Source organism: Anopheles maculipalpis, chromosome 2RL (assembly GCF_943734695.1).
Source record: "Anopheles maculipalpis chromosome 2RL, idAnoMacuDA_375_x, whole genome shotgun sequence".
In the NCBI taxonomy this organism is placed as follows: Eukaryota; Metazoa; Arthropoda; class Insecta; order Diptera; family Culicidae; genus Anopheles; species Anopheles maculipalpis.
In genome coordinates, this window is record NC_064871.1 from 64,947,466 (window position 1) to 64,971,890 (window position 24,425).

General features: G+C 44.3%; 5 protein-coding genes across 6 annotated transcripts in view; 3 read left to right on the top strand and 2 right to left on the bottom strand.

Moving 5' to 3' along the window:
• Nucleotides 1-24,425, top strand: part of LOC126556023 (eukaryotic translation initiation factor 2D) — a 526,420-nt gene that overhangs the window by 381,705 nt on the left and 120,290 nt on the right. The window lies entirely within an intron of this gene.
• The window catches only part of LOC126556469 (small integral membrane protein 20-like), a 389,536-nt gene that overhangs the window by 225,412 nt on the left and 139,699 nt on the right, over nt 1-24,425 (top strand). The gene's annotated exons all lie outside the window — the stretch shown is intronic.
• Nucleotides 1-24,425, bottom strand: part of LOC126556308 (peroxiredoxin-6-like) — a 270,155-nt gene that overhangs the window by 107,663 nt on the left and 138,067 nt on the right. The gene's annotated exons all lie outside the window — the stretch shown is intronic.
• Nucleotides 491-24,425, bottom strand: part of LOC126568823 (sine oculis-binding protein homolog A) — a 32,343-nt gene continuing 8,408 nt past the window's right edge. Inside the window, exons 2-4 of the mRNA XM_050225472.1 lie at nt 4,267-4,852; nt 2,201-2,518; nt 491-2,124 (exon numbers count right to left, since the gene is read on the bottom strand). Of these exons, the coding sequence (XP_050081429.1) occupies nt 491-2,124; nt 2,201-2,518; nt 4,267-4,852 (2,538 nt within the window). The remainder of the gene's footprint in view (nt 2,125-2,200; nt 2,519-4,266; nt 4,853-24,425) is intronic.
• On the top strand, nt 7,813-8,749 carry LOC126556446 (uncharacterized). The gene is made up of 2 exons (XM_050211711.1): nt 7,813-8,040; nt 8,648-8,749. Exons 1-2 carry the CDS (start codon nt 7,813-7,815, stop codon nt 8,747-8,749), a joined length of 330 nt encoding a protein of 109 aa, XP_050067668.1.

Sequence of the window (24,425 nt, forward strand, 5' to 3'; positions counted from 1 at the left end):
TCCAACTAACTATAAACACGTGCGTTTGTTATAACACGCTTTGCTTAATGAAACGCTTTTTTTCTCATTTTATAAAATTGAAATCAAATTTCCATATACTTTTCATTACATTCATAGTATCGGGCTTGGCCGGCATCGTGGGTTGCAAGTGTTTACTTATGCAATAATTGATACGAATAAAATTCTATACAATACGCCAGAGCACGTGACACCTCCTTGTGGAGGTCCTTAAATGTGAGTTCCTTCTACAATTCGGTGAAACATAACTACAACTATGACTCGATCAGAGGAAAGGTTAGACGATTCTGTTTTTTAAAACATCTGTCCGGATCTGTGGTGAATTAAATTCCTACCGTCCTAACAATAGCTTAACCTAAGCTGAACGCCCTTTGGAGGCGTTCAAATCCTACGACTGGAGCTACGATAATTTAAATCCAAACTACACCATACAGCACCATGAATTTTTGTTCACTCGCTAACGCTAATCCACTCACTGACTCTTATTACCTGACCTCAACTCAAGCCCTGTACCATACTCTTGATCATCCGTAATTCCCTCATTCAAAGGATCCTGCATCTCGTGTTTGGTGTGCAGATGTTGCTGTACGACGAGCCGTTTCCGTTTGCGCAAGGGGCGACTACGTTCGACCATCTCTTTCCTTTCTCGTTCGATATCTGTTTCCTCTTTTGGTATTTCCCCGTTACTTCCATTGCCTTCTCCCGTTTCATGATGATTTTGCGCTTCCAGGCGAGTGATTTTAAATTTCGGTAATAATCGTTTCGCCGAAACTTGCCTCGAATCTTCTTGTTGTTCATCATTTTCCAATGCTGGAACAGCATCCGATCCATTCGATACAACAGTAGAGAGCGCATACGTTGCCATGTCATCATTCCTAGACGTAGTTTCCTCCTGTGGAACCGTGTGTTCGGGTTCACTCCAAGCATCGACTCTATCGGTTGAAACTAAGTCTCGTTCGGATTGCTTTCCCGATCCGCCAACGGTGAAATCCAGTGGCACATCCGAGTCATCCTCCATGACAGACGCCTCAGGAAGCTCTTCCGGCATCGTTTCGTCACTCTCAACCGTCATTACGGTCGGTTCACCAAGCTTATCGTCCGGCTTAACATTACGTGGCTCGGACCGTGGTTCGGTCTTGCCGGTTTTCTCTTTCGGTAGAGCTGCTTTCAAAAAATCTATCACAGGAATCGGTACCGGAATGGGTAATGGTAACGGTACGATGATCGGATACGGGACTAGAATCGTAACGGGCGGAGCGGTACCGAATCCGAACATGGTCGGTACCGGTGGACGATTGCCCTGACCCATAGGACCACCGGGCAGTGGACTCGGTGGTGGACCCATCGGTGGCCCATGGTTTGGTGGAGGTTGAGCGTTCGGTAAGTTACCTAGTCCAGCTCCGAATCGTAACTGGGCTGGATTTAGCGGGAAAAATGGTGCTCGCAAGAGATTCAGCGGTGGTGGCAGGAACTGTGGTGGAATATTTAGCGGTGGTGGAGGAGGAGGTGGTGGTGGCCCAAGAGCACCACCGACTGCTGACAAATCGCGCCCATCGAATGCTGCCATCGGGGGACCGTCATTAGACGCAAGATTCATGGCGGAGTTATGTTTCTTTTGCAAAACCCTCAAGTCTTGTACATTGGGTGCAGATTTTGGTGGCCCAGTATTGTGGACGACTGGTGGACTTCCGGTTAGGTTATTGTTCGGGATGGTTAGATTATTGTTGTTGATGCTGATGCTGTTACTATTGATGCCACCGGCATAGTCCGCTTGATGTGCTGATGTGGATCGTTTGGAAGAAGCGGATGCATGCGATCCTCCCACCGATGGTCTATGACCAGCGCGACGTTTACGGGAACTCTTTGGATTCGAACGGCTCAAAGAGCTTTGATGCACCGATTTGGAGAGTAGCTTCGATGGTGGTGCTACAGAAATGAGCGGTTTTTTAACCGGTGTTGGAGAACGTAGCGTAATTGGTGATGGTTCCGGCGACGAACGGACCGGTATCGATGGAACCGGTGACAAGGACTCGGATCGATCAGACACCGGTGATATCGAACAGCTTTTGCAATTCTTCATCCATAGTTCGGGTGTTATGAGACTTCCTACAAAAAAAAAAGACAACAGACATATTAACTCACACTGGACTAAGCTCGAATGGAAGACCGATGTCAAGCTTACCCGTGGAGGAACTCTTCTCCTTTAAGTGCGGATTCATCTCCAGATGGGCTTGCGTTTCGTTGCAAAAGATCTGCATCTTGTACTGGTTGAGACATTTGTCCGAGCAGAACTGCAACTGGGAGGCTCCATCTTGGAAGTCGACGTAGCTGACGGCATGGCGCACGTGTCGGCACCAGTCGCACGTTTTCGCTCGCTTGAAGGACGCTCTACGAGACTGGGAGAAGCATGCCTCGGTGCAGAATATCATACCCTCAGTAGTGCCCAGGATGCCGGTCTGGTGGGACGGTATCACCTTACGGCACCACTGGCAGGTCGGCTCTGTTGGGGAAAAGAGAAGAGAAAAGCGAAATTGATGAACCCGTCAGCTATAATCTAGACTGTTACTCGATATGGTCCACGCCTACGCGTATATTCGCGTGAATTAAAGTTAGCAAGAGAATGTTAAGAATAGGTTTAGAGGGAAAAATAATTGAGTTGAAAAGTGATTTAGATGTTTGATTCCATAGAAAAGTTGAAGAATTGCCCGCAAAAGTGGTAAAAATCTTAAATTTTGGTTGCAACATTTGTAATTTACTAGACAAATGATTCCCAATTTTTGGGAAGGTCATGCTGATTGTTACATACAAATTTGTAGGACAATCATTACGCATAACAATACTAAGTATTCGGAGTTTGCATTCATTAATAAATTCCAAGTACGATTCACCATAGTGATGATTTTGCCGAAAATAATTACATGCCGCTTAAACCGGCATGTAAGTCGGTATTTGTAGAATTATCATACGCACATCTCTTAATTATAATTCAACGGAAAATAAACTTGTATGCTTAGAGGAAATTCAACCTCTAATGGGGGAGCACATTGTTCAATCCCTGCCCAGCTCATTATTAACAATCACAATGCATTACATTTGGTGTGCTTCTCTTATCTAACGTGGGATTTATGTGCGTGAGTTATAGCCTCCGGTGCATTCTGACGACCAAGCATTAGACCACTCGCACAGTCCGGTCCAGTTCGGAAGCGCACAGGAAAAATAAAGATGCTAGTACCAAACCCAAAAAGCAAGAGAAAAATTTACAAAATATACTAAAATAATGACCAACCTTCGATAATCAATTCCATGCCAACGGCCACTTCACCATTTCGCCGATTTGAATAGATTCAATTTCATGCGGACCCTTCATCGGGAACCATCCCGATGAATCGTGCAAATGGTGGCCGATGAGGTCGCCCGGCGGCCAACCGTATCGTACCGGTTGTGGTAGTTGCCGCTGCTGTTCACCAATGCTACCACCGCCAGGGTATGCGGGCAATGCCAATGAAACGTATCAATTCCGGTACGACTGCATCGATATGCACTGTTCTCTTCGTCCGAAAGGGAACTTTTTCGCGAACTTAATGATCCGATCAGCATATGCTGGCGCCTCGTTTCACGTTGTTCAGATGGTACAATGTGGCAGAAATCCTAGAAACCAAAAGCATAACATGGTTTCGCGCTGTGAATTTCCCAACCAGTCTGACAGGCTACGAATTTTTCCACCTAACTGCATGGAAAGGATTCCATCCAATTGGACCTGTTGATCCAATGGTATGGCATGGTAGTGAAATTTCCACGGCAGCGTCATTACGGGATTTATTCCGTGAAAATTAATCTCTGCACCGAATCGTACCATTTCATGATTGAAACGATGGGTAATGTGGTTTGATTTTAAAAGCCTTCAACCCGAATTAATTCATTAAGCCTTACACTCACGTGTCTCTTTCAGCATAAAAGAATTTTCATAAAAACACACACGGGAGCGAGGCTCATCAATTAATAAACTCTAATGACAATTTGTCCCGACATAACAAAAAAAAATCTAATTAAGCATCCGATAACCTCCCAGCCGAGCTAGTGAACGTTTTGATGCCGCCCGTGAACGGTACCAGCTACCGGTCGGTGATCGATGCATCTTAATCTTACCAGAGCGTTCCTCTCACAGGTGGAACACGCTCTTAGAAAACCCCATTAGTCAAGGATACCGGAAACGGTCACGAAGTACTCCTGACCGTGTGCTGTGCTTACCTTGCTTGTCCAGCATTTTCATCAGCATCGGGCTCTTGGAGCTTTCCCGCGAACTGTCCTTCTCCGACGTGGAACTTTCACCGCCACCGGCTGAAACTGAAGCATGATGATGGTGCTGATGCGCCTGATGATGTAAGCCGATACCGTTCCGTGTCGCTGTGGACGATGTTGCTGTTGTTACTGGCGGAGATCCGGACAGTACGGGTCGGCCAGTCGTCGAGGGAGTCATTTCTCGGCTTCTCCGTTCACCCGAGTTCGATGATGTTGATGGGACCGGATTGATCGTCAGGTCGTCCTGCTGCTGTCGCGAAAGAAAGTGACCACCGATGGAGGATTGTTGCAGCTGATGATGATGTTTCGAAGGTGCCGACTGAGCGCTTGAGTTGGTCTTGTTGAGATTAGTGGACGAGCAGGAAGAGATGGATGCGTCGTTTTCCGATGGCTTTAAACGAACGCCTGGTCCATCTTCGTCGATGGCGGTGGATGCAGCAGCAGACTGTGCATTGTTAGCTGCAAGCTCGAGACGATCGACATTATCGTACCCGTACCAGCCTAGTATATCATTCATGGCCGTTTCGGCTAGCTCCTGTAAAGTAACGGAAAGAAAGGATCAATATAAGAATCAGTTTAATGCAATGGGCCGGATTGTAACCCTGCCCTTAGGATGTCATTATTTTATTAAATTGAAATCCACTACTAAAGGTGTTTCTTTCATGTGCTTCAACCTAGCAAAACGTGTAACGAGACACCACTGATTCCGCTCCAAGGCACTGCAAATGGTGATGGGATGCGAGTCGATGTCATTCCCGTACCAGTTGCAGTTCCTGTTGGATGTAATTGATATACGATACGCGCTTGGCAGTGGATATTAAATACATGATTAAATGAATTCCAAACATATTTGACACACAGCGTAAATGGTTTTGCTATTCCTTCGCTGTATATCGCTTATAACGTATCCTTCCCTAAAATCTCCCAACATTCGAGACAGAATTATGCAGCATTCTCCCATCCAATATGCATGATACAATAACCCAAGATTGACGTTTTCAGCAAAGCAAAAAGGCATCCAATTTCCTGTCCCGACTTGTTTTGCAATGTACCAGAATCCTTTTCCACATCTTCACTCATCACTCGCATGGCATTTCCATTAACAACCGCCTAGAACCAGGCACTGTTACCAGGCAGGACATAGGAGTAGTTATACGTTCACCATTGTCTAGTATAGTCTCTTGTTTTGTTTTTTACGTTTATACTTTGTTGGTGTACAGTTTCAGCGCTTCTGCAAAAAAAAAAATCACAGCACCAACGTAGCTCAAAAGAAACGAATACATGTGCATGTGAAATTTTAAACTGCAACACGAAACGAGCGCCACCCTGTGTGAGGCAAAAATCGTCCTAAAGCATTTAGAACGGGTTGTTAGAAACAATATTCCAACAGCGGAACATCGAGACTACATGGCAAAGAGCTACTGCCTTAATGAATGCATTCACAGCCTTGCTATACCATGAATACGGCACCAATAACGATGAAATGATGAATCCCCATCACGGATATAGTTCAGTCCCGGTTTTCAGTACGAAATTTGAGATCGTTCAGGAGATTTCAAACAACTTGATATGACACTGGCTGATCAGTGTTCAGAGCTAAAATCTTCACCAAATGTTATTCATTGCGTTTTTTTTTATCCAACGTGTTTTTTAACTAAATTGGCGTACGGTAAGGACAAACAGATTGTCCTCTATGCGCCCACGGGCTTTATGTTTGGTACGTCTTCTCTACACTCTTATTTTAGACGAATGAAGCATGGGCATATCGTCATTTTTATTATTATTATTATTACACTTTATTCATTGGACAATATTAGTCCGAATGATCGTATCTTAGCCTAGCGTGTACATACGTCATTTACGGACGTTAAACATATTTTGTACAGAGGTATTAAATAGGTTGCTTAAAATGCTCTACCTTCTGTGTTATCTAAATCAACCCTCAGCAGCCTAAGGAAATTGAAGAATCTTTAGCATCATCTTTAGGTATGAGATTTTTTTGTGTTTGACGTGACATGGAAAAGCTTCGAGAGATTTGAGAAGGTGACAAGGAATACTCTTAATATGATGCCATTTTTTTTTTTTTTTTTTTTTTATTCATAAGGGACGGCCAGGCCGTATTGCTTATGATGCCATTGATCGGTATACAAATAAAAGCTAACATAAAGCCTTGTGCAATATGTTCGGCAGAGATGATTCAAAAGTTAAAGACAACCAGTTTGGTAATGATTCTAATTGTTTATTACACAATATATCTTCTGCTTCTGACAATACGGCACTGGACCGTCATAATCAATTGTAAATAAAAATATCTTCTTGGGTTAACGACCACTAAGGTCACGCCGGCCATTGAATGACTTACTAGACTTACTAGATCCCGGTCCTGAAGGCCGTTTAAAAACCGGCGCCGCTGTCGCCTATACCCATCCTGACTGTCTCCCCGTAGTGAGGACCGACTATCTTCACTGGTATTAATCCTCCCTGGTCCTCACTGGTGATATTAATAAGTCTATAACAATACGGCCTGGTCATTCCTCAAAGAAGAAAAAAAATTACGCAATATTATGAAGCTCAAGCCTGTATAGAAGAAAACTGAGTCATCTAGGCAAGTTCGAATATAATTTGAAAAACTATGAACAGGCTTTAAGGGGTGCCTGCCTAATATCACTTCACCAAAGTTATAGGCTATAGTTATAGGCATCTCTTTATAGTCCATGAATGCTCCATGTTGCCCAGCTGGAATATCTCCATTAATTTTGGTGGCAAGCAATTTGATTGAGTAAAAGTAAATACAAAATTGTTCGAAATTTCGAACATGGTGAAAGTAACTTTTCCGATGGTCCTAAACACTTTTGAAACACTTGTGTTTTTCGGGCTTCCAAGGTATATCCCTCTAGTCGATAACATTCCGAACGTGGCCTTGATTGCGGCGATGACGGCATTTCCACGCGTCTTCTTGAGAACGTTTCAGCACTACATCGATTCCGGCCACTTCCCCACCGAATGGAAGAGGCAACGGTTGGTGTTGTTCTCGAAGGCCGGGAAACCACCGGGTGCAGCATCGTCGTACCGGCCTGCTGAGTGTTCTGGGAAAAGTGTTGGAGCGACTGATACAGCGCAGACTTAAGGAGCATCTCAATGCGGCGGGCGGTCTCGCTGATGCCCAATACGGATTCCGGAAGGGACGCTCTACTATGGACGCCATCAACAGGGTGATCGCCAATGGAAAGGTTGCGCTGGACAAGAAGCGCAAGGGCGATCGACTGTGTGCAATGGTGACAATCGACGTGAAGAACGCCTTCAACAACGGCCAACTGGACAGCGATGGGAGCAGCTCTGCAGCGAAGAAACACGCCACTGTACCTCCAGGCGTTGCTGCGGGACTACTTCATGAATCGCACGCTCCATTACGAGACGAACGAAGGAATGGTTTCGCTACCAGTGATGGCAGGTGTTCCGCATGGTTTGGTTCTAGGGCCAACACTGTGGAACGTCATGTACGACGACCTTCTACGTCTGGAGCTGTCCGGGAAGCGTGCGGACATTATCGGATTTGCGGATGATGTGGCGTTCACCCATATCGGAAGGGACCCACAGGAAATCAGCACCCATGCTACGAGGAACCTGGAGATGATCGAACGTTGGATGGACGGAGTGGGTCTGAAGCTGGCCCATCAAAAGACCGGCTACATGATCTTCTGCACACATCACAACCCGCAACCCGCGCATCACAGGTCAACTACAGACGGGGGGACACACAATCATTTCCACGGTATCGCTCAAGTACCTCGGCGTCGAGCTCTGCCGCAAGCAGCACTACGGCCGGCATCTGGAGAAGGTTTGCACCAAGGCGATGCGTATTGCAAATGCCTTGACCGCTCTGATGCCGAACAAGTGTGGCCCCAAAAGCAGCAGAAGGAGAGCCCTGGTTAACGTTGGGAATAGCATTGTCCCTTACGCGGCTCCATCGTGGGGACGGACACTTCTACAGAGAGACATTCATCGCATCGCGTCCTGCGAGTAGCCAGCGCCTTCCAGACGGTTTCCTACGATGCAGCTTGCGTGGTCGCAAGTACTATCCCGCTAGTCCTTCTCCTAGAGGAGGATATCTGCTGCCATGACGATAAGATAGCGAGGGGATGTCCTGGACCAGACATACAAAAACGTCGCAGAGAGGAGACCATGGAACGCTGGCAATAACAGTTGACAGCCGGAGCAGAGCAGCATGGATCGCCGGGGATGAAGACGAGGAGACTTATCCCGGACATTATGTCCTGGGTAAATCGTAAGCACGGAGAAATTGATTTTTATCTCTTTCAACTCTTTACAGGGCATGGGTTTCTCCGGAGCTACCTCGTCGAGGAAGGCATCCGCGACGGCTCGCCAAACTGCCCGGTGTGTGAACACGACGTGGAAGATGTCGACCTCGTAATGTTCCACTGTCCACGGTTTGCTCTGACCCAACAAGAGATGCAGCAGCAGAGCCACGCCCGCCTGACGATGGACAATCTGGCGGCGGAGTTGTGTGCCACCCGCGACACATGGGGAGCAGTCCGGACTGCCGCTCGGACCATCTTCAGAAACCTCCAAGTGAGGTGGAATGAAGAAAGTCCATCAACGGCAAGACGGAGGCGACAAGCTCAGCTTCCGAGATGGGGAACTTTTGAAGGTTCCCTCTCCGTTAACAAAAAAAAGGTATATCCCTCTATAAAATACCAGTTTTCCGAAGTTTTGAGACAGTTTTTCGAGTTGCAGAAAGTTCAGTATATTTTTGTTGGAATCATGATTATTACAATGTCAAGGATAGAACAGAAATATTAAACAAAAATGTATAAAGCAGTTTGCAAAAGCATTAACCAAACAAAACAGTGGATTTTTTACTTTCATTTTGTACCAATCATCGCGCAAGATCTCACAACAATATGATCCGAAGCTTATCTTTGTGATTTATGTATCAACATCGAGATCCGAACGATCTCCCGTATTACATTTCATGCCACGATGCACAACACACGATGCAAAGGCTGATTTTAAAAAATCCCCGCCACAACCTCGATCGATTCTTGGAACCGATCGAACGTTTTAATCTGATCCTAACACCGTGCCGTAGCGTTTTGATTTCCTATCAGTCGTAATAACAGCATCATTTATGTGTATTTACATCTCCTAACAGACAACTGGCCAGCTAGCTCTACCGATGATGAATCGATTTAGACGATTCCCAAGGCTTCTCGATCATTTTTTATCTGTTTCAATCATGTAAAGCACGCCTAGTTACAATGGTTCATAAACGTCACAGCAAGGTTTACAAACTCCTATGCCCCACCAACTTCACCGCGTTCGTCGTGGGTCAAATGAACATATAATACTTCTAAATTTCAGCAATTAATTCCTCGCGAACCATGGCCACCCATTTTACTGCTGGAAGGCATTGGGGAAAGATGATACCACACTTCGGTTCGACTATATCCCACACCACTTCCTCGCGTATGGCTGTTTTGTGAGTTCAATCCGATTTCGTTAAGACGTTGCTTTGCATTTCGATTCGGAAGACGCTCGAGGGATGTCGTCTCAGACAACACCGTGACCGGTTGCGGCAAATCGGATCTGCCGATAATCGAGTGTAAACCAATAAATTAGTATTAATAAAAACAAAAGTATTAACTAACAAAAAAACCGGTCCGAGGGTCCGAGGCGGTAGGCGAAGAGATGGGAAGAGAGCGGATATACTGATACCGATACCTTCGCATGATGGTGGAGCTTGATTGGAAAGTAGTACCTCCCCATGACCGACCATCTTAAAGAAAAAACGCGCTAGTGACAAGATAGCGCAGGGGAACGAAAGAAAAAAAACAGAGCGCAAAACCTAAATAAACATAAAAAAGGCGATCGATTTCAACCGACAACCCAACACGTACGCGGTGGACATGTGCTTGCGCATTCGAAAGGCCCGCGTTGATCCGTGTGAGATCTCGTAACTTGATGCAAACGGAAAACTATCATACAAAATTTAAGCACGAAATGTGATGAGGATTTGGTCAGTGGACAAGAAAAATATTTCCCCTCTCCGGTTCTTTGACTGGGATTGCACCCAAAGTTAGCGGGAGCGGTAGGTTTCGTGGCCTTTGTGCATGGGCCCGAGAACCGAATCCTTCAACGCAACGGTCGTGTTACACAGCCGTATAACAAATCCATTAAATAATTTATCACACTTCACACGCGCGGACCAACGATCAGGCACGTTACCGGTCCTGGTCTATTGGACTGTTGGAGATGAAAAAATGCTAACAGCCGGAGGACAAAACCGGAGGGACGTAACCAAATATTTTCTCAATCGACAACAAATCGCTCACAGCTCTAGGTGGTGGAATTGGGTTTTAGAGAAAGCCTTGAGCATGGGTAGATATCCCATAGTCCCGCACGGGCTATCGGTTAATCCATCAATTTGTCACGACTGCAAAACTGTGCGACCACCACCAGTTAAGCGGGACCGGATTCGTTGCTGGTGTGAAGATTAGCGAACGGGTCCCAGTAGCTTTACCGGATGTGATGATTGATCAACAACGCTCCCGGAGGGTAATTGAGTGTAATTCGCTGCCGATTTTAGGCGCTTATTTCGAACCGTTTCGGGCTGCGAAGACAATCCTTTCGGTTTTCCTTTTCCTTCGTCAGAAGATACGCTTCTCACGATACACTTGACAGTGGTGATGACAAAAAAAACGACGACTTTGGTGATGGTAAACATTAATTTCATTTTCTACAGCCTGATCCAAGATGCTGGCATAAAAATCTGGCTGGCACAGACATTAACACTGCATCAATTCCCTGCGAATAGGTATACGGCATAACCCTTCCAGCAAGTGGAGCACAGAAATTTGATCCCTTCTCGGCGAACGGCAGCTTTCGCAATCCATGGACGAACTAAAATAGGTCCCACAGCCCCGCAAGGGAGAATGGTCCGTGCTTTGGCTGCACGGTAGTAAATCGTGTCCGCAGAGTTCGCTCGGTTAATTAGCGTTCCGTGGGCGTCCGACACCGTCTACCGCATGGCAAACTGTCGTGGAATCCGAGGTACAACGGACCGGCCACACAGCAAACGCTTCACATTCTCACCGATTGCCCAACCCTTTAAACAGCGTTTGTTGTCCTTGAATGGAAGGGTTGTTAGAATATTGAGTTTCTTCTGCTTCGGAACCAACTTTGTCACACGCTTGCCACTGGTAAGCAGATTTTCTCCTGATGAGTGGGTGAATTTTATGACTTTTTAATGCATGTGCAGCATGTGCTGAGTGCACCGTACACCAGTGCAGGAAACAAAAATACTTAAACTCCAAATTAGAACTTACATATAATACAACTACGTCACATGTAGCCAAAACTACTAATAAAGAACACGTCCACAAAGAAGGTGTCAAACCAATATGTACCACACCGCAAAAAAGGTGTCCAACCATGGATCGAGAGGGACATGCTTTATTTTACTCCACTTTTTGTGACTTCGTTTTCTTGTGCTCCACACTGTCGTCACCTCAAGAGTATAGCGAGCTGCGGATCAAATTTCTTCCCATGGCGTTAATCGATCGTTTAAACCGTTGTCTACAATAGTGTTTTTCGGCTGCTGATGACGATGCGGTCCCAAAAAGGAAAATGAAAAAAAGTACCACCAGCACCGTGCCTCTTGTGGGCTTTTTTTTCTCTCGTACATAGTGACACGAGCCGTGCAGAGCTGGGGGATGGGAAATGAGCACGTCTGATCGATTACTTTGCGTAACATGAAAGGCGACACGCGAAAGGGTCACTGTTTTTTTAAGCTAAGCATAATGTAACCGATGCCTATCATCACCACTTCAAGAGTCTTTTCATCACACTTCGGCCGTTGGCGCCTGGCCTGGAAGGTGTGAATATGATCCAGTTACGGATACATCGAATGGAGCGTTTGCATTCAGCAACAGTCAATATTGTGACGGCGGTTAGAGTTTAGCGATTTCAAGGCGAAAAGAATAATTATCCTTTTTTGGAGATTTAGCAAATGGAAGGGATCTATTAGAAATTCAAACACCATCCAAACACTTTCGATTACAAGTTGTATCATGAATATATTACATAGCCCAAGAAGACCGACGTCATTGACAATAAACAATCCGATCATCGCGTTGGGTCATAAAATACTTTCTATCTTTTGATGGAATGTAGAGCTAATCCCAAACGTATACGATAACTGGTAATATGTCAGCATTCATCAGTAGCATCAGTATATTCATAGTATCAGGATTGGCCCGGTGGTGAAACGAATTGGGCGCCGGTCTTCACACCGCAGGACCAGGCATCACATTGAACCGTTCCCCCGTAGTAAGGACTGACTATCAAACTACGTGGCATCAACCAGTCTAGCACGCCATTCGATGGCCAGCGTGTCCTAGTACGTCGAAAGCCAAGATGATGATTCCAGTATTAGTCGATTGAGATAAATAATAATTCAAGGTGTCCGATCACTTCGCCACTTCGTCCATTGACAGTGTGCCCAATATCGTCGAAAAAAAAAAGTTTTAACAAATGTAGTTCTATTCTATAACAATACGGCACTGGACCGTCATAATTAATTATAAATAAAATGTAGTTCTATGTGTGAATTGCTTATCAAAGTATCAAATTACATCCGTTAAAAAGCTTAAGGCCCCGAGCCACGAGAGATTTCAAACCGTAGAAATCTATGCGAAACTGTCAAAAAAATGGTTTCAACCTTTTCTCCATTGCCCCCTGTTGGTAGTTTGTGTATGCGTCAGGTTCTCAAAAAGCGATTTAGAAGCAAGAACATTTCACAAACACTCATTAGAACTCTTTTAGGATGTCCAAGGAATTTAATAAGAATCGTGATCATATATCAATACTAGCACAAAAACAAATTATTGACACCAGGAGACAACTCAAGTCTAGAATAAATCAAGATCTGTGTTAGATAGAACCCACAGAGAATCTTGAAACATTGGGAAATGTTTATCTACATTGACACAATCATCAAAGCGTTTGTATTTTAAACTTTGTCCCAAGAAAGAAGTCACATATTTCATCCAAATTGATCTCCAAAAACTGAAATTGAATATTCATCAACAATCAAGTATTTTCTGGATCTAGCTTTTATTTGAAACCAGCTCCTTGCTCCTAACATGAAATATTTTTATGTAAACATTACATAGTATTCCATTTTAGTAACTGAAGTCCGCAAAGCGGAGGAAACAACAATCCACAAAACCTTTTAAATCGATATGGGTGTAGCTCGATGTTTGCAAATATCTCACTCATCGACTAACTATCAGTTTGCAAAGCGCTTTACAGTATCTCCAATTTAGCAACAATCTGCCCGGCTTCCGTGAGCTAGTGTACGTCCCATAAACCGTACTAACTACAGCGAGGTTACCCATATCCGGAAACGTTCGCATTGCTCGTGCTTAAAACTGCGTGTAATTTGAAGCAACGGGCGCCACCGATAGGATCACTCCGACCAAAGCATCAACACGCATCACCTCATCCCACACGCATTACCCCTTCAAAGAAACGTCTCACCACATCCGTCTTTATTATCGCACATCGTGTAATAGTTGCCTGTTTTTACCAAGAAGATTCCGGCCCTTCCCGTGCTAAGCTTCGATCGACAGTTCGCTCCATTGCTGCTCTCTAAACGATGCGTTACTGTAAGTGGAAACTTACGAAAAGTGTCTGCATTTCATTAAACGGCACGTAGGATGAGGCGGAAGATGGTGCTGCCGGTAACTCGTTCCCATTTCCCGCCTATTCCTTACTCTCACTCTGCCGAGACACTAACAGTAAGTGTAGCCTGATGAGTAACAACGGTGTGGCTTGATTTCTTGCTGCAGCCTCGCGCAATGCTGAGCGATCGATGGTTGGCGAGGTCGTGCAAACGAAGCGCCCGGTAAGACGAGTGCTCGTTAGGGTAGGTGGAATAGAAGAAGTGTAAATGTGATACTCATTTACCGCCAACCCCTCCCAGGCCTGTTGGGCCCGCGATTGCCGCCACCCATCAACTCGGTACCCGGCGTGTCGGTTGCTGCAAATGTCATACCCGGCGTACCAGCTCAGATTCCTTCTCCAGCGACGGAGATTAACGTTGAAAATCGATAAGGCACTCCCGCTGCCCCGTACCGAACGGCGAACGATGGCACGACGGCAAGTGAGATGCAGCCGTAGTTGACAAACGTCTCCCGTTGCAGAGGACAGGGAAATAAACAAGTATTGTAATACGATGACGGCTAAAGTTAATTAATTGAATAAGAAAACGAACAGTGTCACATTGCCGCCGGCCGGGATCATTCACGTGGACCACAACAACAACGATGCCGACGACGACGACGACGACAACGGCAACGGCGAAGCGATGGATGTGGCAGTGATTGGCCTCGGTGATGGTTTGCAATTGGCCCAAACCCGGCAACACATATTCGACCGTCATCCCCAACCCGGTCATACCGATACGACCGATCAAGTGCCGCGATTTATTGCCACTTGCCCCGTATGTTATGCCCAAAAGCAACGCGCCTTGCAGATGTGCAATGTTGACCGAGGATGTGCAAGATGTGCTACGACGTTTTAGCGTTCGCAAAAGGGTTTCATTAGCTTCGATGACAGGAAGACGAGCACACGAACATACTCGATCCGTGCATCACTACTTTGTAGTGCGCTCCGTTTTTGGCCCGTGGTCAGCTGAACCAGCTGAATCCCCTTTTTTTTTGAGAATTACGTATGAAAACGAAGCGCTGCGCGGGAAAAAAAAGAAAATGAATCCAAACGACATCTTTTCCGCTGTCTCGTGCCAATGCGAAATGTAGCCGCTTGACTAATATGCCAAGACGGGAAAACTTATCGTGCAGCCCAATTTCGTCCAATTAGAGATCAAGCGAAAGATAGATAGTGGATCAAAGTCAGTGCAAGGCGGTGAAATTTATTTTGCAAGATTGTACATTGATTTTGTGTCGCGTGTAAAGTCCATGCTTCATGTGTACACAGTTATGAATTAAATACACTTATAGAAATCAAGATAAATAAAACTATTAAAAAAATCAATCAAGGAAACTATTTGGCAAAATCTGCCGCCTAAGGCACTACTACTAAGCCCCAAATTTGTATTTAAAATCCCTTCTTCTTCTTCTTCCTCTTCTTCTTCTTGGCTCAAAACGGCTCAAATGGCTTACTAAGACTTGTGCATGTCACGTAGCTGAACAATTCGTCTTCACTACGGGAGACGGTCCGGACGGGATTTGAACCCTGGTCCTGCCGCGTAAACACCGGCGCCGCTGTCGTCTATGCCACCGTGGCGTTCCTAAAACTTCCCGTAGTAGTGATTATTAAAGCAATTTTGTGAATAGGGTTCGTTGGATCTTGGGCTTAATTACTAAAATAAAATCAGAAAGCAGGAAATAAAACTATTTGGCAGGATTATGGTAAAATATGACAAGTGACAGAAGAACTTCTTAAATGGCAAAGCATTGACTTCAAAGTGACAAATTCCTCGCACAGATGACCAATGCCACGGAGTTCTAAAATTACGGTTGATATTCAATTTATGTGCCCCTTCTCGTCAAGTACGAGTTTCAACTAGTTTTGGCACAAAACTTCAGCCAGCAAAGATCACCAATTCATCTTCGCTGATTCTCGCAATTAAGCTCGTAACAACTCACCCAACGTCCCCTTGAGAATCTGATGAACTTAATAATTCGTATGATTTACACAGAGCGCAGATCCTCTGCTACAATGTATCGTAAGGGTAAGCTGAGAATTTAATAATAACCAAACCGCATGCAGACGGTGCTTGCAAACAAATTATTAGACGGTCATGCGTAGCTACCATAGAATGGAAATAGTGGAGCCTCTACAAAACAGGAATTGAGAAGGAAAGGAAAGACCAGTACGAATTTATTTCTGAGTTTATTAAAACGGTAGCATGTTCCCAATAAAGGTCATTTGCTACATTCAGCCACAACAGTGACTATTCTGAAGCGACTGCTACATTATCATTTGTTGGTTCTGGCAGGCAATATTTGCAAGATATTATACTTAACTCCTTTTTTTGCATTTTTATAAATCAATGTATCCGGTCGTTGGGACACTGTCACTTTATCCTGATGTTGACTTGTATCCTTGAGACGATAATGAACGGGACACACTTATTTATTGCGCCCGTGACACAAAATATGGACCTAATTAATGCCATTCGAAACGCTGTCGACCATTTCTGTACGGACGATGATATTTCCTTCCTCTCGGCTCGCGATCCCCTGGCTCCCTGGATGCAGATCCTAGCGTGCCGGGTATCGAACGGGACATGACGGAATCCGGCGAAACGTCTTCCACGTTCCACGATGATCTTAACCCGCTGGCAAAAGGGAATGGCGTTTCCCTTTTCGCGGTTATGGCGCAATCGCAACACTGTTCCGTGATGCCAATTTTGAACGATCCTCAACAAAAACCCATCCGTGACCGTGTGGGAACTTCTTGGGAAGGAAAATAATGCACAGCAAAAAAATATATATACACTTCTCACCACACTCCCTAGTCCACGTCAACGTTCGTTCAAGACACAGAGCCGGGGCAAGATGTTTTGCATTGACGGAAGATATCGGGTTACCAGCCCGGTATCGTATTACGCACCGAACGTAGACGAAACCTGTGGCAGCGAGCGAGACCGGTCGTGAGCGTACGTACACACGCGTGCGCTTGCGTCTCTTGTCACGCGGTTCCTCAACGGCGAGTGCGATGTCACGTCGCTGGGACGGGAATGGCTGCGAGGCACCTCCGAAATTTTGTTCTGAGAGAGATGCTTGCTTAAAGATAACCAACGGAAGGAGATGTTTAACGAATCAAAAGTCACAACAATTCTTTTTTTCGGAATAAACTATCAAAATGTCAAAAGCTTTAGCAAATTGTCCTAATTAAACCCTTTGTACATTTTCAAAAAAAAAAATTAAACATGTTTTACATAGAAAAATAAAATTATTCAATTGATACTAGCAAAATTGGAAAATCAAATACTATGAAAATAAATATGAAAGAAATAGCTGTTCATTTGAATTCATTTTGAAAAATAACATAACTAAGACATTTTATACAGCAAAAAATATTTTTACATCTTTAAATTCGACCCTAACAAGAGCAAATCCTAAAAAAATTCGAAACTAAAATTCGAAACTGCTGAAACAAAATATTTCCCTTGATTTCTTGATGGTTTCAACAATTACACATGTGTGACAGTAAATAAAAACTACAACTCTTTATATCACCTAGTACATATGTCAACAACGTTGAAAATACCTCTTCGCTTCCAATCTGCACTAAATAGATGGTCGGGCGGGAAAAAAACCATTCCACACTACCCCACATGTCCAACGAACCGATCGGTCATAGAACACCCGAAGACCCCCTCCGTTTGTTATCCATATACTCTTCCCCACTAGTTCTGGCACGATGTTGATGACGTTGAAACCATCGAGCCAACCCGGCCCATCACCGGTCTCCGACGAGAGGCTTGGTTTCAAATTCGATACTCGAACGACGGTTTCGAGTTGCTTAATAATGTTTTAACGTTTGAAAATTATGTGTTATTTTAGCGTACGAATTCGCCCTCGTCTCCAATATCAACCCCGGCTGTATCCTTTCCCTTCCCGTTATTCCGCCTGTTCATCTCCACCGTTCCCGAACATCATCGTCAGCTTCATCCCGACCCGAACTCGCCGGCTGCCTGTGTTGCCATCGCACTCACTGACTGACTGGTCGGCGCGTAACCGGAACCATGCTGAAGCCTTCGCCCCCATTCGTGTGCCATCCAATGGCGGATCGTGCGGATGGATCGTCTTCTCGGCCATGGCGAAAGGCGAGAACTTTACGAAACTGAAACCCATCGAAGATGGAGAACGAAGCGGCCCAAAATCTAACCCCCTTGCCTGAACCAGACCGGTACCGGGTGAAACACAGGGGTGAAACACAAAATAATGCGCACACACACACATACCCATACACATTCACGTTTGTACGCATACAAACAACTCATGATAAAAATCATTGTAACCGGATATGCAGCCAAGCATAGTGAATCCCAGCGCTATGTTTCGCGTTTTGGCAGTGAGATAGAGCATTCCCGAAAAACAGGCCTCGGAAGGATGGATTTGTTTTTTTTTTTTTTGGCGCAATTCCTTGAAACGAGATCGGATGCGCATTCTGGGGGTTTGTCGGACGAGTGAAGCGCACAAATTTAAAACCTTATCACTGTGCGAGGATCTAGCGGACACGTGAGACATTTTGCGAAAGAGCGCCTAGTGTGCGTCAAGATCAAATTTGAGTCATAGTTTTTAAACAAAGCAAAGCCAAACGAATTTTTTGAATTTGATTGATTTAATTTACCATGAGAAATTACTGCAATCTAGCGCCACCATAATTCTATTATCACTATTCGATCAAAGAACACGCTTGAACATTCGCCACACCAAGCTTACGAATGCAAATTTCCCAAGCTTCTGCAGTTTGGTTGACTGGCTGGTGAAACATGAAACTCGTTCGTTTTCCTGGTCTAGAGTATTGTATCGTTGCCCTACCAATACCATGTGGTTCGTGTCGCGATGACGTTTTCGGTTTGTTTCCCAGTCTCGCTCGTTCCCTGTTCCCTGGTCAGATTACGTGCAAGGGTAACGTTCGATTGAAGGATTGTTGCGCGATTGTTGAAGTACGATTTTGCAACGGATCCCTTTTTTCCGCGAGCTGATTTCACTCAAGCGAATGTCAGATTGTACACCACAATATGTCGTTTCTGCAAGGGTTTTGTCAAATATTCATGTGAATGGGCATCTTCCAATACATCGCCTTAAAAAAAAATTGTAAGAAAAGGACTTCTATCAGTCGCCAAGAAGATATTTAGATAATAAAACTTAAGACTTCGCTTCAAGATATCACTACAAGGACTATTCTATACTAATGTCATTCAACGACACTACCAACCCTTCCCAACACCATCAAAGCGAATCTCCCAGCTAGCTGTGGGACTTCCGAGCAGGTTTATAATGACTGTCCAGCATCATTAGTCACACTCACCGTACCGGGAACAATAGAGCACCCAGCGACATGAGAGATCATGAGTTCCAAGAGCTAGAGCACCAGGTAACTCTACACCTTGAAATGTCTCATTTACCGAAACGTGGAACCTCTGTTTGGACCGGTCCGTCCCTATCCCTAAGATGTCCCTCCTCATATAGCTTCATGCTCATTATTTAATCCTGGGAAGTTCCACTTTTCTGCCGGACTACCGGAATGCGATACCTTCGTTCACCCGAAACCTAAAACCCCACCAACTCACCCCCACACTTGCCCTTAAACCATCCGATGCTGGCGCATTTTCCAAAGCTCGCTTTGCACAACTTTTGACGTATGTATCCGCATGCGTGTCTTCTACCGAAGAACCGACGAACACTATAAGTATCGCAGAAGCGCTCACACACACTCACTCCCGCACTATATAACACTCTCGGCGTGGTTCGTTCGTTCCGGTCCTGTGCGATTCGAAAATCCACCACTCCCCCTGATCACCGCCTGATGGTGTGGAAAATATGTTTTCAATTTGCACCGCCCTCATTCCCTTGTCTGTTTCCCAGCCCCAAAGACTAAAGAGCCGGTAATAGATGGAAAATCTAAACCGACCCGTGTCCCGTTCATTCCGACCCATCCACGCACGGCAGAAACTGTTTGCCGGCTACTGCTCTAGCTGGTTGGTAATGCGACACCAACGCTGTGCATCGGGCGACCGATCCGAACGAATACAACGGAGCATCGTCGTCGTCATCTTTGGCAACGGTGCGGCTGAAAGGAATCCGATATCTCGTGCACTGTCTAGCTCCTGGCACACTGCTCGATCGATTGGGATGTAAAGGGGTTTTGGGGTGGACTGGTGGGGATGATAGTCATAGGATCACAATTTTCCGATCAGTGCATCGGCCATATGTCTTCCTTCTTAGAAAGCATAAAGTTCTAGCAAAAGAAAATCAAAAATAATTTCAGTTTTTCAAAATGAAGTTAGGAACGCAATAAAGTTTAACATGAAATTTTTTAGCATAATATGCTGTAGGGAGCACATTAAATATGTTTGCAATTGAAAGAGCAGGTTACGCTGGCTATCCAATGGTTTAGTAGACTTATTAATACCACGTGATTTTATAGTCTGTCCCTCGCTACTCCTTTACTAGGGAAGAACGGTTCGGATGGAAATTGGGCCTGGGTCCTGCCGTGTGAAGACCGGATGTCGATGTCGCGTCTACTAGCTGTCATCCCTCGTAAAAAGAGTACATTTTTTTCAATAAAAACAATTTTAATTCAATAATATACGCATATGAAAGCTAAACATCAATTAAATTCGTTGGAAACATTAATAACCATTAGTTTTCTTACACAAATCACAAATAACCGATTACGACTTACATAAATACGACTAAAGGGTGCCTCCGAAAGTATAAACACGATTGCTAAATGATGTTTCTGCTTGATTGCTTACATTCAAAGCTACTAGCTAGTGCATTGAAACTTTTTTTGCGACGGAAATGCGAGGCATTTCCGTCGAAAAGCGTAAAAGCATTGTGCTTAATTGGTGCTCGACTCTCAACTTTTCGCTAAGACCATTAGCAGAATCGGAAGGTGTGAGTATCGGAGCCGTACGAACCGCCATCCGAATGTTGAGTCCATCTTCAAAGATGCACCGAAAAGTAGCCGAAATCATAGTCCTGTCGATCAACAGTTGGACCGGGAAATAGCAAAAGTACAAAGGATAGGAGTACAAAGCAGGCCACATGCGTTAAATATCGGGCTCGGAAGCTGTACGACAAGCTGCTGTGTCGCCAATCCTCATGCATAGTGATGGACGATGAATCGTACGAAAATTTTGACTACAAAACTATTCCGGATAGTCAATATTACACCGTGCTTGAAGGCCAGGATGTTGAAGAAGCCGACAAATCTATAGTTCTCGAAAAAATCAGAAAAAAGGCGATGGTGTCTCAAGGCAGAGGGCGGCCCGGTGGTGTAGGCGACAGCGGCGCCGATCTTCAAACGGCAGGACCGGGGTTCAAATCCCATCCGGACCGTCTCCCCGTAGTGAGGACTGACTAGACCAACTACGTGGTATCGGCAGTCTAGAAAGCCATTTCAATGGCCGGCATGATCTTAGAGGACGTTAAGCCAGAAGAAGTCCCAAGACATTTGCGACAATGGAGACAATGAGGTCCGGTACCTACATCCAGGAGTGTTTGAATCGTCGTATGCTGCCCATGATACGAAAACTTGCTGATCCAGTGTTGCTTTGGCCGAATTTGGCCTCTGTTCACTATGCCAAAGACACTGCCATTGACATATGCCGTAGACACGATCGCATGGTATGAAGAGCAAGAGGTAATAAATCCACCGAACTGCCCTGAAGCCAGACCGATTAAGTTATTTTGGGCGTTAACCAAGGCACATTTGAGAAAGCATTTTAAAACTGCGGAGAACATCGACAGTTTTCAAAAAGACTGGAAAAAAGTGTCGAAAATCGTTCGGGACAAGTCTGTGCTGAACCTGATAGGAGGCGTCAGATCAAAAGTGCAATCGATGAATTTTTTTAACTTGTTTTTTTTTTTGGCAATAGTCCAAAACACACCACAAAAACTGTTTGCCAAATAAACATTCAGTTTCTGGAACAAGTTTTATTTTTTGTCTAATTTTTTAATCGGGCTTATACCTTCGGGGGCATCCTTTCATAGCAAAGATATAACACAGGATGAATAGGAATGATTAAACCTTTAACCACCGGATATGCTGATCAAAGTTTAAGATATGGTAACAGGATCAGCTATCCAGCTTCCACCGAATCAAAAAATAAATATTATACGGTTTGACATGTCAGCACATGACCAGTAAAGAGTCGACAATTGAACAAAAACAGTAAGAAACATTTCATACAAATTTTAAAACCACTTACATAAAATAACCAATCTTCAAATCCTAACTTTACCATTAGACGATCCGTTTTATGTACACAATCGCTCTAAATCAGCTGATTTTTTGACAATACAACCGGACCATATTTACTGTGGATAGTTTTTAAAACATCGGTTATAATTAGTTTCAAAATAATCATAAAATCTTTACATCCCATTGACATTTACCGTACCGGTCCCATAAAAACATCAACTTCATTATATCAATTCACGCGACACGTCTGTATAAATTACTTTTCACAAAAAGGGTGACATTGGAAACCACTCGGCGACCCATTGCTTTGGAGCACTCAGATACAAAAAATAATACAAAAACAAAATCCCACTGCAACAAGCAACCAAGACAACTGCTGGTATCTTTGCGCCATCATTGTAAGCATACGTTCAGTGCCGGCACCACCATCTACTGCTTCGTGTCAGCTGCCGGATATCAAATTATCAACTGCAACTTCATTTGCACTGGATCGCATTTCAATTAGCAAATCATTTCGTTACGCGTCCCGTTCCCCGAACATAACCTGGCTGTTTGAGGTTCCGTTACTGACGCTCTTGTAGGCCGTACAGTACAGGCATGGGAAAAAAAATTTTCGTTAAAAATATATTATACTCGTACACGACATGACAAGGCCAGGCCAGTAAACCAACCAATAATATCAAATAGTTTAAAAAACTGGCTTCTATGTTGTGTTAACGTTTATGAGGTCTTTAAAATTTTAAAGCTAAAACAAACAAAAGTTATAAAACTCAAAGTTGCTGTACGTATAAACTATGCAAAAAACCTTTAAAAGCAAAATCAGCTGTCTACAGAGGCCACCCAACAACAGCATCGATGCAACCGATAACCGCATAAACGTACTTGGTACAGAAGTAGCATAAAAGAATTATGAAGCCAACAACAATATCACATTACACTGAGTACAATCAATTTGACTGAAATTTTGGTTTTATTTTTTATAGGCGCCTACGAACACGAATGCTGCTCCGGTGAAAAAAAAAAAGGTTGGTTAACTTTTTTAACAAATGCAATGATAAAATCAACACACTCCACCTAAGCTATTCATTGATTTTCATATGTTGATGGGTGTTTTTCAATGTGTTGTCGAACAACAAAACATACTGGCACCCTCAAAAAGGGTTTACATTTTTGTTTATTTTCCTTGCAATTGCACTTACCATTAAATTCGGCTTCGAGCCGCAAATGGTTTAAATGCAAACACAATATAGGTGATTTGGATTCAATTTCAGCCGGTTTTTCCATGCTCAGGGATTTTTTGCAGACGCAACCCCCAAGGCGACTCGGTAATGTGAACTTTTTTTAAATATACTGAAGTAAATAATTAACAGCTATAGGCCACTCTTGGAAATAACACTAAAACATGTCGAACGTCACGTTCAAGTCCAGTTTTTTGCAGTGAGCAATTCAATGACCCGTCAGTTGCAGGCAATTGTTTTGTGGGTTATTTTATTTCTCGTTTGCTGATGGTTTTTTTGGCTTTTTTCTTACCAACCTCGTCGGCTCATCATTTGTGGGACTGTTGGTGAATGAAAATTGATACTTTGAGTTTACTTTGAGGATGCACAAAAAAAACTCACACTACCGGCACAATTGTCGCCGGGAAAAGAAGGTCAGCAATAAGACACTCGTGTGTAACGCTGCGAAGGAAATCGAGCATTCCACCTGGCAAGTGTCTGTTTTCTTTGGAGCTGAGAAGTAGTGTAACATGTTTAAATTGAACGTTGAAAACAGAATATCGGTCAGATTTGTACAGGTGGAGTTAATGGTGATTGTCTCCTAATGGTGATCAGTTTTCAGAAAATAAAATCGTTTTTTTAAATCAGAAAAAGAGTATATTCTTGTGCTTGTTCTTCTCCTTCTTCTTCTTCTTGGCCTAACGACCTCTTAGGTCATGACGGCCATCGAAATGGCTTACTAGACTGTCGATACCACGTAGTTGGATAAAATTAACCCCGGGGGACGATGGGAGGCAAGGCTAAATTGAGAAGGGTATAGACATCACGGGTAACTGGGGTGTCTGAAAGTCAGAGGGGGGGTGGGGGGTTTGAGTAGTTCGACAGTAAACAAAACTGTCT